At 44.9% G+C, this 13,885-nt stretch overlaps 2 protein-coding genes across 3 annotated transcripts in view; one reads left to right on the top strand and one right to left on the bottom strand.

Annotated features, from left to right (window-relative positions):
• cwc27 (CWC27 spliceosome associated cyclophilin) overlaps nt 1-7,903 on the bottom strand; it is a 28,205-nt gene extending 20,302 nt beyond the window's left edge. For both annotated transcript variants that reach the window (XM_084572769.1, XM_084572770.1), the window contains exons 1-10: nt 7,701-7,903; nt 7,402-7,498; nt 6,930-7,042; nt 6,703-6,846; nt 6,517-6,615; nt 6,331-6,434; nt 6,008-6,077; nt 5,409-5,488; nt 5,283-5,319; nt 5,045-5,208 (exon numbers count right to left, since the gene is read on the bottom strand). In XM_084572769.1, coding sequence (XP_084428895.1) covers nt 5,045-5,208; nt 5,283-5,319; nt 5,409-5,488; nt 6,008-6,077; nt 6,331-6,434; nt 6,517-6,615; nt 6,703-6,846; nt 6,930-7,042; nt 7,402-7,498; nt 7,701-7,742 — 950 coding nt within the window. In that variant the 5' untranslated portion in view covers nt 7,743-7,903. The remainder of the gene's footprint in view (nt 1-5,044; nt 5,209-5,282; nt 5,320-5,408; nt 5,489-6,007; nt 6,078-6,330; nt 6,435-6,516; nt 6,616-6,702; nt 6,847-6,929; nt 7,043-7,401; nt 7,499-7,700) is intronic.
• Nucleotides 7,904-8,395: 492 nt separating this feature from the next.
• Nucleotides 8,396-13,842, top strand: ppwd1 (peptidylprolyl isomerase domain and WD repeat containing 1). Its single transcript, XM_084572709.1, has 11 exons — nt 8,396-8,537; nt 8,680-8,782; nt 9,250-9,353; nt 9,588-9,708; nt 9,805-10,252; nt 10,344-10,534; nt 11,561-11,753; nt 11,840-12,021; nt 12,108-12,189; nt 12,271-12,453; nt 13,627-13,842. The coding sequence occupies exons 1-11, from the start codon at nt 8,405-8,407 to the stop codon at nt 13,768-13,770; spliced, it is 1,884 nt and encodes a 627-aa protein (XP_084428835.1). The 5' UTR covers nt 8,396-8,404; the 3' UTR covers nt 13,771-13,842.
• Nucleotides 13,843-13,885: the final 43 nt, after the last annotated feature.

Here is a 13,885-nt window from a genome sequence, read left to right as displayed (position 1 = left end):
TTGACATTTATATAAATTCTGTTTATTTGTGGATTTTCTTTTCTATTTAAATACTTTGCTTGTTTGACAGCACTAGACACAGAAAATGTGCACTCTGTCAAATGTGGACATTGATCTCAGTCCAAGTAGCCTTGTGCTGTATTTTTTTTTTAATTTACTTTCAAGTGTAAGCCTCACATCCTAGATATGCGTTGCAGTCTGGGACTGTTTCCAGTAAGCAAGTGCCCCATATGGGGCAGACATGCTACACTGGGCCAGAGATGTCTAAACCTGGCAGTTCCAAAACATACACAATCCCTCTGCCAAGAACTGGATTATCTCTAGCAGCTTTCTGCACAAACGCAGCGCCGAATGCTTTCTTGATCCCTGCAACCTCTCCCTGAGAAGGCGTCTGGTTGTAACCGATGACAAGACACAGGTGCAGCCAATTAATACACAGTGACACGCCGTCTGGGGTACGGCCTCGATGGCGGGGTAATTAGCGTCTGACGTCCCATTTAAGTCACCGCAAGGCTAAAAGAACGCCGAAGATGTGTCTGAGATGTGGAAATATACGCTCAGCGCGGCGGAGGCTAAATCCAGAAACAGTAAGATGACTGCAAAGATTATTGGGTTTGTCTAAATCAGGGGTTTCAAACCACTGGTTCGTGGGCCAAAACTGGCCCGCCAGAGGATCAGATCTTTGCAAATTGTGAAAATTACACAGAAGACGTTAACTGCAATTAAAGTTCAATAAAATTTGCGCCTATTTCCAATGTTTCAAGCTGTTTTAGTTGAAGTGACGGACATAACATGATGCTCAGACCCATAATTATACAACTAATGGCAGCAATGCGTGGAAATTGCGCCTATTTCTCTTAAAAAATTTAAGGTTGTTCATAAAATGTTTGGTAAAAGCACAGTTATAAGATGTAAATATTTTCATAATGTACTTCTTTGCACTAAAACAAAGAGAAAACTCTGTAGATGTCGTTTTTTTATAGGTTATTATCCTGTTATGTTACTGGTCTGGACCACTTGAGATCAAGCTCATGAACTAAAATGAGTCTGACAGCCTTGAATGATAACTTCCTATTTCTCCATGTTGTTAAACCATGATTTGTGCATAAAATAATGATTCAGAGCACGGGCACGCAGCTGAAATAATGAGTATCTCGACCAATATGCCACAAACTCATTGGTTCCACGTTCTCAAATAAGAATATTCGCCAGTTTTCTCTGTTTTTATGAAGTTAACCGGAGTCTCTTTCTGTTTTGGACTAAACATTTGTCTGATAATTAATCAATTTAGAACAAAAGCCTTTCACCCAAAGTCTTCTAAATTTAAAGGGCATTTGGAAGAAGAGGAAAATCTGGATATACCTTTGAGTTTTTACAGACTCTATTAGAGTCATTCCACCGTCTCCAAATACACGTATGTGATAACATGTGATGGAAATAACAGGATGTGCCGTTCGGTCGGCAGCAGTAACTGAAAAGCGATTACCAGAACAGCAGAGGGAGCCAGGCCGACTGCTGGCAGACGCCGCCGCTCACACTGTGTCCCACGGCCATATGGAAGCGTTTTGCTTCCCCAGTCAATGCCCCGTCGGGTTGAACAAAAGTGGCGACTACCACATACGCTGCTTTTGGGACTTCATTCGGTAGTGTCTTCTATAAAGCAGCAACCCCTCCCCGAAATTAAGAGGCCTGCATCAAAACACAGCAGAACCAGACTTGATCTAAAATAAAAGTGGACATCACAGCAGCAAGTTGAGACAAAATCCTTCTAAACTCTGTCTCTTCTCATCTATCGTGACCCGTCCTTGAGTTTTTAAAGCCGGTTCCCGTCCAGGTACAATACACCATTATTTGGCAAGTGGTTCTGTGAATGTGAACAAGTCCAAGCATTTTTGCAGTCATGGCATACGGCAGTGGAATATCATCTGGCTGCTGCTGGAGGGAGCAACAGAAGATAGTTCTGACCTGATGTAAAAACTATTTTGGATCCGGGGAGATTTCACTATTTTCTTTCTTTTTTGCACTACACACACAAGCAAACATCACATACACCGATCAGCCACAACATTAAAACCACTGACAGGAGAAGTAAATAACATTTAAACCATCTTGTGACAGTTCAATGTTCTGCTGGGAAACTTCTGGACCTGGCATTCATTGGTGTGGATGTTACTTAGACATGTAGCACCCACCTAGACCAGACCAGACACCCCCACCCCATAGCAATGCCACTCCTTGATGTTCAGCAGCCATCCCCAGCAGGATGCAGCCACAAAAACGCTTTAGGAACAACTAAAAAAAAACATGAAGAACAGCACAAGGTGTTGACCTGGCCTCCAAATTCACTAGATCCCAAACTGATCAAGTATCTGTGGGATGATCCACAGAGGCTCCTCCCCTCAAAGACCCCCCCCATTAACAACATTGTGTTACCAGACACCACAGGACACCCTCAGAAGGCCCATGTCCATTATCTGATGAGTCAGAACTGTTTTGGAGGCACAAGGGAGACCTACACTGTATTAGGAAGGTGGTCATAATGTTATGCCCGATCTGCGTACGTCAAAGTGCGAAGGAATTAAATTTTTCCCACGTGACTGGATACCCGTTGCTCTTGTGCACAGAGTGGCTGAAAGCCCGAAGCAGAGCAACACTGGGAGAGCAGAGCTCACCCTGCAACAATGCCCCCTTTGTCCCGGACCAACACTGTACCTACCAGCCTGCTCTTTGATTCCCTGCCAAGACAAACCACTGTGTTGGGTTACAGTTCTTGTAGCAAAACAATCTGCGCTTGTGTTTAATATACTAGAGTCGGCCTGCATCGGGCTGGCTGTCAGTCAGGGTGGGGGCACTTGCTCCTTATCCCATTAGCACTAATGAGAGAAGGGTATGTTGATTACGTGTGTTGAGGGCTACCTGTTAAGAGGCGATAACTGGCCGGCCCGCTGCATCAAAGAGAGATGAAAGATAAATCACTCTCTCTCTCTCTCAATTCTCCTCGGCTCATTTTCGTACTAATGCCACCTCACACGCCGTCGCCTTCGTTTTGCGCCCGCAACCCGTCGGCGCAGACAGGCGCTTCTGTTTGCTTCGATTTCAGCGCGGTAGGTAATTTCGCGTCGGGTGCCAACATTCCTGTTTCCAAATAGCACTAGGTCCACTGTGTGAAAGTGAGTGGATGTAGGTAGAAACAGAGCTGGAGCAAAGGTGGATGAAGACACACCTCACCGATTTTGTCACCCGGATTCAATTTTTAACAGGCGGCCTACAAAGATTTGAGATTTGAAATAATGTTTATGAATCTAAATTAAATATCCAGTTGAGTTGAGGACAGAGGTTCAAGTCACATCAGAGGTTGGAAATTACACTATTCTGAGTGCTTAAGGTGCTCAACATGGCAAGCACAGGACACATAACGTATATTTGCAACAAGTTTAACTGTGTACATAAATATATTTCATATACAGGCGAAGTAATGTCCACTTTCTGAGGGGCGGTGCCATATTATGTGACGTCAGAACTTGGGGTGAATGTAATCAGCCCAAGCTTTCCCAGTCAGAGCTCCAACATCAAGAGCCATCCCATCATACTTTTTTCCCAGAAGGACGTCTGAAGTTTCCAACTTCAAATGCAGGATAAAAATCAAGCCGTCACTTTTTTTTTATTTTTATTTTTTAAAGGACCACTCTGTGGGATTTAGTGCCATCTAGTGGTGGAGCTGTAGACTGCATCCACGCCTCAACATCAAATTCCCCTCTAATTTTTGAGTGTCCTTTGTTTCTGGCCCAATGTAAAGACACATTGGACTCTGTGGGCAAAGACTCATACCCTACTTAGATATTGAGGACTCATCCCAAAAGAAACAAGAACAATTATTATTTTCAAGTGATTAAACGGCAAGTATAAAAGTTACATTCCACTTCTGGCAATGAATCCCCCTAAATTAAGAGTATAAATAAGTATATTTTAGACATAATGCATTTGACTTTTGTGTTCCTAAATATGCTCTGACTTTTTGCGTGTTCCTATTTGACGTAAATGAATGATATGACAAACAAAAGAGACAGTTTATGAACAAAAAAATATGCATTATACGAGTTTTAAATAACTCCTTCAAGTGCATATCCGTCAGTGTGCACATCAAAGTCCTCCTGGTAATCCAACCACAACCTCCTCAGAGAAACCACCAGACACAACATGACAGTGGGGGGGTGCAGTAATTAATACATGTTAATGATTGTTTGTAGCCTTCTAGACTCCAGGGCCGTTCAAACATTATACAAATCAATCTCTTCCAGACACATTCTTGGGGAATTTTCAACATTAGCTCATGGTGAAAGAAATAATCCAAACATTTCCTGGGTTTAGCTTTTCAAGTTTGTTTTTGTTTGAGTTCGCAGCTTGTTATTAGTCACAAATAATGTTTTATTTATATTCAACAGAGGTTTCAGAGTGTTGGTGCAACAAAATATACTTTTAGACGTCTCCTTGAATGCTGGAAATGTTAAGTTAATTAACTGATTATTAAATGATACAAGTAATAATTTGCTGCAGCGCTAACTTTAAAAGGTTTTCAGGACATTTCTTTGCTAATTGCTTTGCTGGTCAGATAAAAAAAAAAAAACTTTGGTATATCTCTAAAGGTTTCAACAAATATTTCTTTATATTACGTGGTCCAACAGCGCCCCCATCTGGTGGTTACACTACATTACAAGTGGAATAACAACAACATTCATTCATTCATGTTCTGTAACAGCTTGTCCTCTGGAGGGTCATGGGGGCTAACTCTAGTCCATCACAGGGCTAACACAGAGAGACAGACAACCATTCACACTCAAGGCCTCAATCGGCCGATGGATTAGAACCCAGAACCTTCTTTCTGTGAGGCACCAGTGCTAACCACCATTCCACTGTGCCATCCCTAACAACTTCACGATGGAGCTAAAGCACCAAAAAGACCATGTTGAGTATCTGTTTAATAAACCTGCCCTCTGTTGGATTATTATTTAAGCTCGAACCATCACGTGGAATCGTGCGTTCATACCTGCGGCTGGCCTTCTTCCCTCGCTCTTCCTCACTGGGCTCCGCCGCCTTCTCTGCAGCCTTTAACTTCTTCAACTTTTGGCTGACGAGTTCTCTCATCTTCTCCCTCTGATCCGAGTCATACGCCTCATCAGCATCCTCGTCTTCTTCAATGTCGTCGTCAGACTGGAAGAAGACGCGGAAACTTAGAAATGTGACTCGGAAACAGAAGAGATGAGTTTTATTTGTGTCCGACTTACGTCCGCCGCGTCTCCAGATGCCCCCGTCTTTTTTTTCCTTTTAAAGTAGAATAAATTTAGGTTAATGTTTAAGAGAAGACAAATAACTATTAATATAACTATTAATTAATTAATAACTGTACATACTTATTGACTGCTGGAACAGAGCTCAGTCTGGGATCGTCTTTCAGGAGGTCGTGGCTGCTTTTGCTTTTTCCCTTTAATGTCTGAGGAAACAGAAACCAGCATTTGTTGTAGCTGACCTTGACAGTGAGACGTCTACACCAGTGATTTCAATGATTTTCATATCTCTGTTACAAAAGAAACATCTTCTGTCTGTAGAAACTCAATAGTCATGCTGTTTACATGCGGATGTAGTAAAGGATTTTGCTCTGTGGAGGACGAAAAAATATGTAGTGTCAAAAGGGACAGGAAGATGAAGAGAAGGGGAAGAAGGAGTAGAAAGAGAAGGAGAAGAAGAAAGAAAAGGAGGAGGAGGAGAAGAACAAGAAGACAAAGAAGGAAGGGAGAGAAAGAAGAAGAAGAAAGTGAGAAGAAGAAGTAAAGGAGAAAAAGAAGGAGAAGGAGAAGAAAAGGGAGAGGTAGAAGAAGAAAAAAAAGAGAAGGAGAAGAAGAGAAGGGGGGAGAAGAAAATGGAGATAAAGAAGAAGAAGAAAGTGAGAAGAAGAAGAAAGAAAAGGAGAAGTAGAAGAAGAAGAAGAAATTATAGTTTTCCAGTTCCATACCTGGCTGACTTGGTTCACCATCTCCTCCTCTTCTTCAGCTTCCTCTCCAAATGATAAAAGGCTGAAGTTCCTACAAACACAAAAACAAGAGACTGTTGGAACTGAAGCACCGAGAACTTTACTGACACTGAAAATACATTTAGCCTCGTAGCTACTAGAGATGAAGAAATCCAATTAGACTGAAGAGAAGAAGGAAAAGAAGATAGAAGATATTATGACGTTCAGTGATCCTGAAACTGCTGCTTTAATCTGTTGTGACTAATGAATCAACCAGTGATCGATGCACCTGCAGTTACGATTAGAAACACTGTCTGAAAACTCACTTGGTGGCTTTAGACTGAGACTTCTTTCCCTCCTCTTTGTCCTTTTCCTTCTTAGCTTTCCTTGTTTCACGAGGTACGATGTCATCAAAGGGAGAATGGAGCACCTGCAAGAGACAAAGGGAGAGATCAGTGGATAAACCAGAAGACAGTAAACGCTAAAAAGAAAAAAGAAAAACAGTAAAATACCTCAGCTATTTTTATCTTGTGGGGGTTCAGAGGTCTCTCATCACCATCACATTCCACCTCAGCTAATCGGAGTATGTTATAAACCGTATCTCCAGTGACCTGTAGAGGGGATCGTTGAAAAAGCACACTCATGAAGGAGGCATTTAACAAGAAGATGAGAAATATTTATTGAATTTCGACAGCTACCTTCCCAAATATGGTGTGTTTATTGTTGAGCTCGTCGGCACGTGCCAAGGTGAAGAAAAACTGACTGCCGTTGTCGTGCGGGCCGGCGTTGGCCATGGCCACCAAGCCTCTCCGGTTGAAGCGCAGTCTGGAGTGAAACTCATCCTAAAACGTTTGGAAAGGACACGGTTTACTCTTTGCCCCCGGGACGAGAAGCAAATACGCCCCAGGACCAGAAGCAGTCTGACCTTGAACGGCCGGCCGTAGATGGACTCTCCGCCTTCCCCCGTCCCGGTAGGATCCCCGCCTTGGATAATGAACTCCGGCACCACTCTGTGGAAAATCGTGCCATCGTAGTAACCTAGAGGACAGAGGGACGCAGATGGAAACAAATAAGGAGACACTTTACTTTGCAGTGCCGTCTTTGCAAACAGCTCCTAATTATTTTCAAGGAGCATAGCACAATAAAAAATAAACTACATAATAATGACTACATAATTCTAAGGATATTTCTGCAAACATGGGACCTTTGACTTAATTTAAACATGTTTTTGTTGGTGTTAACACTCGGGTAGGTTTCCATAAATACACAAAGAGCAATAAATGTGCACAGAAACGTTCCTGCACCGTATTAGACCAGTACTCTGACACTAAAGCTGCATGTTACAGATTATAATTTTAATAACACAGTGTCTTTTCTATGTGTCACTGAATTCTCACCTTCCATGCACAGTTGCACAAAGTTCCTGCATGCCTTGGGAGCCTCCTTGGACCACAGCTCGATGTCAATGTCACCAGCAGTGGTCTTCAACAGGACCTAAGGGAAAATATTAAAGAGGAACATTTAAATCATTCAACTCTAAATGACGTTAGCTCCGCGTGTTATGGAAGTACCATTGACTAGCTGTCAGTATAGCTAACCGTCCTCAACGTTATAAACTACACTAGTAAATAATGTTTTGTTCATTAAACCACATAAATGGATGAAGTGGAAATCAAAGCTGCACATCCGCACTCACCTTTCCATTTGTTGGTGGTTCTTGGATGTAAATATTACTCATTCTGCCGCTGGCTTAGCGTTTTTAATTTTTGCTAACCTGAGAAAAAAAATATTATTTCACTGTTTGGAATTCCTTGAAAAGACACACAGTTTACAGTTAATGTTTGTTTTGGTAGCTTCTTTTAAAAGTAAGAAATAATCATCTCTTCTCAGCCATATTGAGCGTGCATATGAGCTCAATGTTTACTTTCACATACATGGGGGGGATCCTAATAAGAATAGCATTTATTTTTTGTTTGTTTCCCGAAAATGACTACGTATTTCATTTTATTTATGTTATTAATAATGTTAATGATAATGTATTCGCAAACATATAAGCATATGTGAGAGCTTGTGTTAGGAAAATACCAAACAATTTTATGTCCCCCCTTTAAATATGCTGCTTGGTTTGATCCAAGTGTTCTACGATAATAAACTCCCAGAAACAAAAGCGTACATTTGTTCCACTACAGCTAACTCGGTTAAAAGTACACGATTTGATTTAATTTAAACCTAAATTGGCATCCTAACTAATAAATAAATTATCAAATGAAATAAGTGTATTTTCTAACTATTTGTGGAAGGCTGTTTACAAGTTAAACTTAAAAACCAGCGAGAGAGGAGGTCTGGCGCCAAACGGAAGTACCGTTGCTAAGAAAGGGACCAGACGGAAGATCGGCAGCAATGGCGGCGTCTGAAAACAATGTGGACCTAAAACGCAAAGCAGACGACAGTCAGGATGGCGACGGGGACGGAGAGGAGGAAGAATGGGTCGGACCCATGCCAAGCGAAGCCACGACGACGAAGAAGAGAAGAGGTGAGGTTTCTGGCTGTGAATTCTCCATACTGTCGCACATCTACAACTCCTGCTAATAAGAGCTAACTAATGCTAACCATACATCTGTTGATATTTCATGTTTTTGTTTGTGTCTTTTTTTTTTTAAATCTTTTTTTCTCAGTACTCGAGTACGAGCGAGTCTATCTGGACAACCTCCCGTCGGCTGCAATGTATGAGCGCAGCTACATGCACAGAGACGTTATATCTCACATAGTTTGCTCCAAGTAAGTGTGAAGTCGCAGCTTTCATGCATCTGATCTCACCCAGAGATCATGAATTATCCTGCAGGAGATGTAGCACCCACCTAGACCAGACCAGGCCCCCCTCATCCCCCCCCCACTCCACCCCATAGCAATGACACTCCTTGACGGCAGCAGCTTGACACAGACACACACACAAAAACACTTTAGGAACAGCACAAGGTGTTGACCTGGCCTCCAAATTCACTCGATCCCAAACTGATCAAGTATCTGTGGGATGATCCACAGAGGCCCCTCCCCTCAAAGCCCCCCCCCCCCCCCCCCCCCCACTAACAACAGGACACCCTCAGAAGGCCCATGTCTATTCTCTGATGAGTCACCACGAGGGAGACCTGCACAATATTAGGAAGCCGCCCGGTCATAATGTTATGCTTGATTGGGCCGTATGTAAAAGGTTAACCCGCCTCTGTTTTATTCACCTCGTCTTTCAGGACAGACTTCATCATCACAGCCAGCCAGGACGGCCACGTCAAATTTTGGAAGAAGAAGGAGGACGAGGGGATCGAGTTCGTGAAACACTTTCGAAGTCACCTCGGTAGGAGCTGAATTTATCGCGTTTGTTTTCAGCACGGGCATCAACGCGCAGCACACAATTGGCCATAACATTATGACTGACCGAGTCAAGTGACCCCTGTCAGAGGGCGGCGGTATGTTTTAGAGCTCACGTCCGCAGATGAGCATCAGAAAAATAAAGCGATTTGAATTCGAACATCCACTTCTTCTTCTGGTTTTAATGTTATGGCTGATTTGCTCTTGTGTTTGTGTGCAGGTGTGATAGAAAGCATAGCGGTCAGTGCTGAAGGAGCCCTCCTCTGCTCCGTCGGCGACGATCGGGCCATGAAAGTGTTCGACGTGGTCAACTTTGACATGATCAACATGCTGAAGCTGGGGTGAGTCTGAACGGCGCCGAGACGTCGCAATCGCTTCCTCTATCTACAAACGTGACAGTTAATTAAATGTGACACGAGGCGGTTCTTCTTCTGCAGCTTTCATCCGGGTCAGAGCGAGTGGATCTACAACCCCGGCGACGCCATCTCCACCGTGGCCTGTTCGGAGAAATCCACGGGGAAGATCTTCGTGTACGACGGCAGGGGGAGCAACGAGCCGCTGCACGTCTTCGACAAAATGCACTCCTCGCCGCTGTCCCAGATCCGCCTCAACCCCAAATTCAGGGTCATCGTGTCCGCCGACAAAGCGGGGATGCTGGAATACTGGATGGGCCTGCCCAACGAGTTCAAGTTCCCCCGACACGTGGACTGGGAGTTCAAAACGGACACGGACCTGTACGAGTTCGCCAAACACAAAACCTACCCCACCAGCCTCGCCTTCTCGCCCGACGGCAAGAAAATGGCCACGATCGCCTCCGACAGGAAAGTCAGGATCTTCCGTTTCCTGACGGGGAAGCTGATGAGGGTGTTCGACGAGTCGCTGACGGTAACTTTTCTCACACACGTTTCACCTTTGACCCCCGGCCTCGCGGCTCTTCTCTGTTGGTGACGTCCCGCCGCCTGCCTGTCTGCCTTAGATGTTCACAGAGCTGCAGCAGATGAGGCAGCAGCTTCCTGACATGGAGTTCGGGAGGAGGATGGCGGTGGAGAGGGAGCTGGAGAAGGTGGACGGGATCAGACTCACCAACATCATCTTTGACGAGACGGGACACTTCGTCCTGTACGGGACCATGCTGGGCATCAAGGTCATCAACGTGGAGACCAACAGGTACGTCCCAGACATGTCCGTCCCAGACATGTCCTCCAAGTGTCTTCATCATCTCTAAATGAACTGGTTTAGTTTAGGTTTTACCAGGAACATCTGTGGGCAGAACATCTATTCTCTCCCCCGTCTCCCCCTTTCTCCCACCTTCCTCTCTCTCCCCTTTCCGTCCCTCTTTCTTTCCCCTCTCTTCCCCCTCTTTCTCCCTCTCCATCTCTGTCTCGCCCACTCCCCTCCCTCCCTCCCCCTTCTTTCTCCAATTTCTCTGCCTCTTTCTCTCCCCCTCTTGCTCTTACTCCCCCTTTCTCTCGCCCCTTTCTCCCTCTCTCCTCCTCTCCCCCTTTCTCCCACCTTCCTCTCTCTCACCCCCTCTGCATCCCTCTTCTCTTCCCTCTCGCTCTCTCTCTCTCTCGCTTTTCCCCCCTTTCTCTCTCTCTCTGCTCCTCTCCCTTTCTCTCGCCTCACTCGCTGTCTCCCCCTCTCTGTCTCCCTCCTCCCTCTCCTCCTCTCCATCTCTGTCTCACCCACTCCCCACCCTCCCCCTTTCTCTCCCCTTTTATCTCCGCCTCTCTCTCTCCCCCTTCTTTCTCCAATTTCACTGCCTATTTCTCTCCCCCTCTTGCTCTTTCTCCCCTTTTTCTCTCTCTCTTTCCTCCTCTCCCCCTTTCTCCCGCCTCCCTCTCTCTCATCCCCCTCTGCCCCCCTTCTCCCCTCTCACTCTTTCTCTCTCTTTTCTCCCCCTTCTCTCTCTCCCACCTCCCTCCTCTGTTGTTTTCCCCCTCCCCTTTCTCTCCCCCTCTCTCTCTCCCCTTGGTTTCTGTCCTTTCTCTGTGTGTGTGTGTGTGTGTGTGTGTGTGTGTGTCTCTCTCTCTCTCTCTCTAACCGCCTCGCCCCCCCCTTCTCTCCCCCTCCCCCTTTCTCTCTCCCACACGTCACATGAACCACCATCATTGTGTTTTCTAGTTCAGAGCAGACATTCGTTTTCAGTCCCTGAGGTCAAACATCTGTCCTCTGTCTCCTGTCCGTCTCCAGATGTGTCCGTATCCTGGGTAAACTGGAGAACATCCGTGTGGTCCAGCTGAGTCTGTTCCAGGGCATCGCTAAGGCCATGCAGGTGGCGGCCCCCACCGTGGAGATGAAGGCGTCCGACAACCCCGCCCTGGACAACGTGGAGCCCGACCCGACCATCTTCTGCACGGCGTTCAAGAAGAACCGCTTCTACATGGTGAGAGGACGTCTCTGCAGCGTTCAGTTCTTTTTATTTATTCATTTATTTCTTTATTTCTTTTTAATCTTTCTTTCTTTGTGAAGTTCTCAAAGAGAGAACCAGAGGACACAAAGAGCGCCGACTCGGACAGAGACATCTTCAACGAGAAGCCGTCCAAGGAGGAGGTGATGGCCGCCACGCAGGCCGAGGGTCCCAAGAGAGTGTCCGACAGCGCCATCATCCACACCACCATGGGAGACATCCACATCAAGCTCTTCCCTGTGGAGTACGTCCTCCAGCGTGGACACCGTGGCTTCGTTCAGACGTCTTCTTTATATTCACTTTACACTCTCTTTGTTTTTGTTTTTTTAGATGTCCAAAGACCGTGGAGAACTTCTGCGTCCACAGCAGGAACAGTTACTACAACAGTCACATATTCCACAGAGTCATTAAGGTGAGTGCCTGAACAGCTGATGATGAAGACGTCAGTGATCGTTGATGTGTCCTCTGAAGTCCTCGTTGGTCTGGTGTCCAGGGTTTCATGATCCAGACGGGAGACCCCACCGGCACTGGGATGGGAGGGGAGAGCATCTGGGGCGGGGAGTTTGAGGACGAGTTCCACGCCACGCTGAGACACGACCGCCCGTACACGCTGAGTATGGCCAACGGAGGTCCTGGGACCAACGGCTCCCAGTTCTTCATCACTGTGGTCCCCACTGTAAGTTTACTCACTAGACCTTCATTTATCTGTCTGTCCATCTGTCCATCGTTCTATCGTTCTATATTTCTTTCTTTTTTCCCGTCTTGTCTTATTCTGTCTTCCATAGTTCGATACTTCCTCATCTCCCCTTTCCTTCCGTCCTTCCTTCCTTCCTTCCGTAATCTTTCTTCCTTCATCTTTACTTTCTTCCTTCTCTCCTTCCTTCCGTCTTTCTTTCCTCAATACTTCCTCCTTTGTTCCTTTAATCCTTTCTTCCTTCTTTCTTTCTTCAATACTTCCTCTTTCTTTCTTCCTTGGTTTCCTTTCTTTCTTCAATCTTTCCTTTCCTCCTTCTCTATTTCCTCCCTTCTCTTTTCGTTTCTTTCTTCCATGCTTCCTCCTTCCTTCCTCCTGTCTTTTTCCTTCTTTCCTTCTTTCGTTCTATTTTTCAACACTTCCTTCTTTCCTTCCTTCTGTCTTTCTTTCTTCAATACTTCCTCCTTTGTTCCTTTAATCCTTCCTTCACTTTTTTCTTTCATTCACCAATACTTAATCCTTTCTTCCTTCTCTCATTCCTTCCGTCTTTCTCTTTCATCCACACTTTTTTGTTCTTTCTCTTCAATACTTCCTCCTTCCTTCCTTCCTTCTGTCTTTCTTTCTTCAATCTTTCCTTTCTTCCATCTCTATTTCCCATCTCTTTTCTTCCATGCTTCCTCCTTTCTTCCTCCTGTCTTTCTTTCCTTCCTTCCATCTTTCTTTTTTCAATACTTCCTCCTTTGTTCCTTTAATCCTTCATGCTTTCTTTCTTTCATCAATACTTAATCCTTTCTTCAATACTTCCTCCTTCCTTCGTCTTTCTTTCTTATTTGGTTTCCTTTCTTCCTTCTCTATTTCCTCCCTTCTCCTTTTTCTTTCTTCCATGCTTCCTCCTGTCTTTCTTTCCTTCCTACCTTGTCTTTTTTTCGTTGTTTTTCAACACTTCCTCCTTCCTTCTAAAGAAGAACTTAACGTTGAGTCTTTACAACTTGTTCTAAAACATGGATCATCTCCCGTATGGTTCTGATCCAGTGGTAGATAGAGATTAGTGATGTCACGATTAATTATGATTATTATTATTATTTCCTGTCTGTGTTAATGTTGTGCGTCTCCTTGACACTTTACTTTAAAAACAATCCATCCGTCTCTCTGCAGCCGTGGCTCGACAACAAGCACACCGTGTTCGGGAGGTGCACTAAAGGCATGGAGGTCGTCCAGAGGATCTCCAACATGAAGGTCAACCCCAAGACGGACAAACCGTACGAAGACATCAGCATCATCAACATCACCATAAAGTGATCCCTCTGGTCCCCCCCTGGTCCTGTACAGTTTTACTTTTTCTACCCAGTTGTTATTAAAGAATATCCAGAACGTGGTGGGAAGAATGATTTGTTGGCAGCACAGAGACAACTTA

This window comes from Chelon labrosus (assembly GCF_963514085.1).
Source record: "Chelon labrosus genome assembly, chromosome: 22".
NCBI lineage: Eukaryota > Metazoa > Chordata > Actinopteri > Mugiliformes > Mugilidae > Chelon > Chelon labrosus.
Note: the sequence above shows the minus strand (reverse complement) of the source record. Positions and strands in the feature narration are given on the sequence as shown.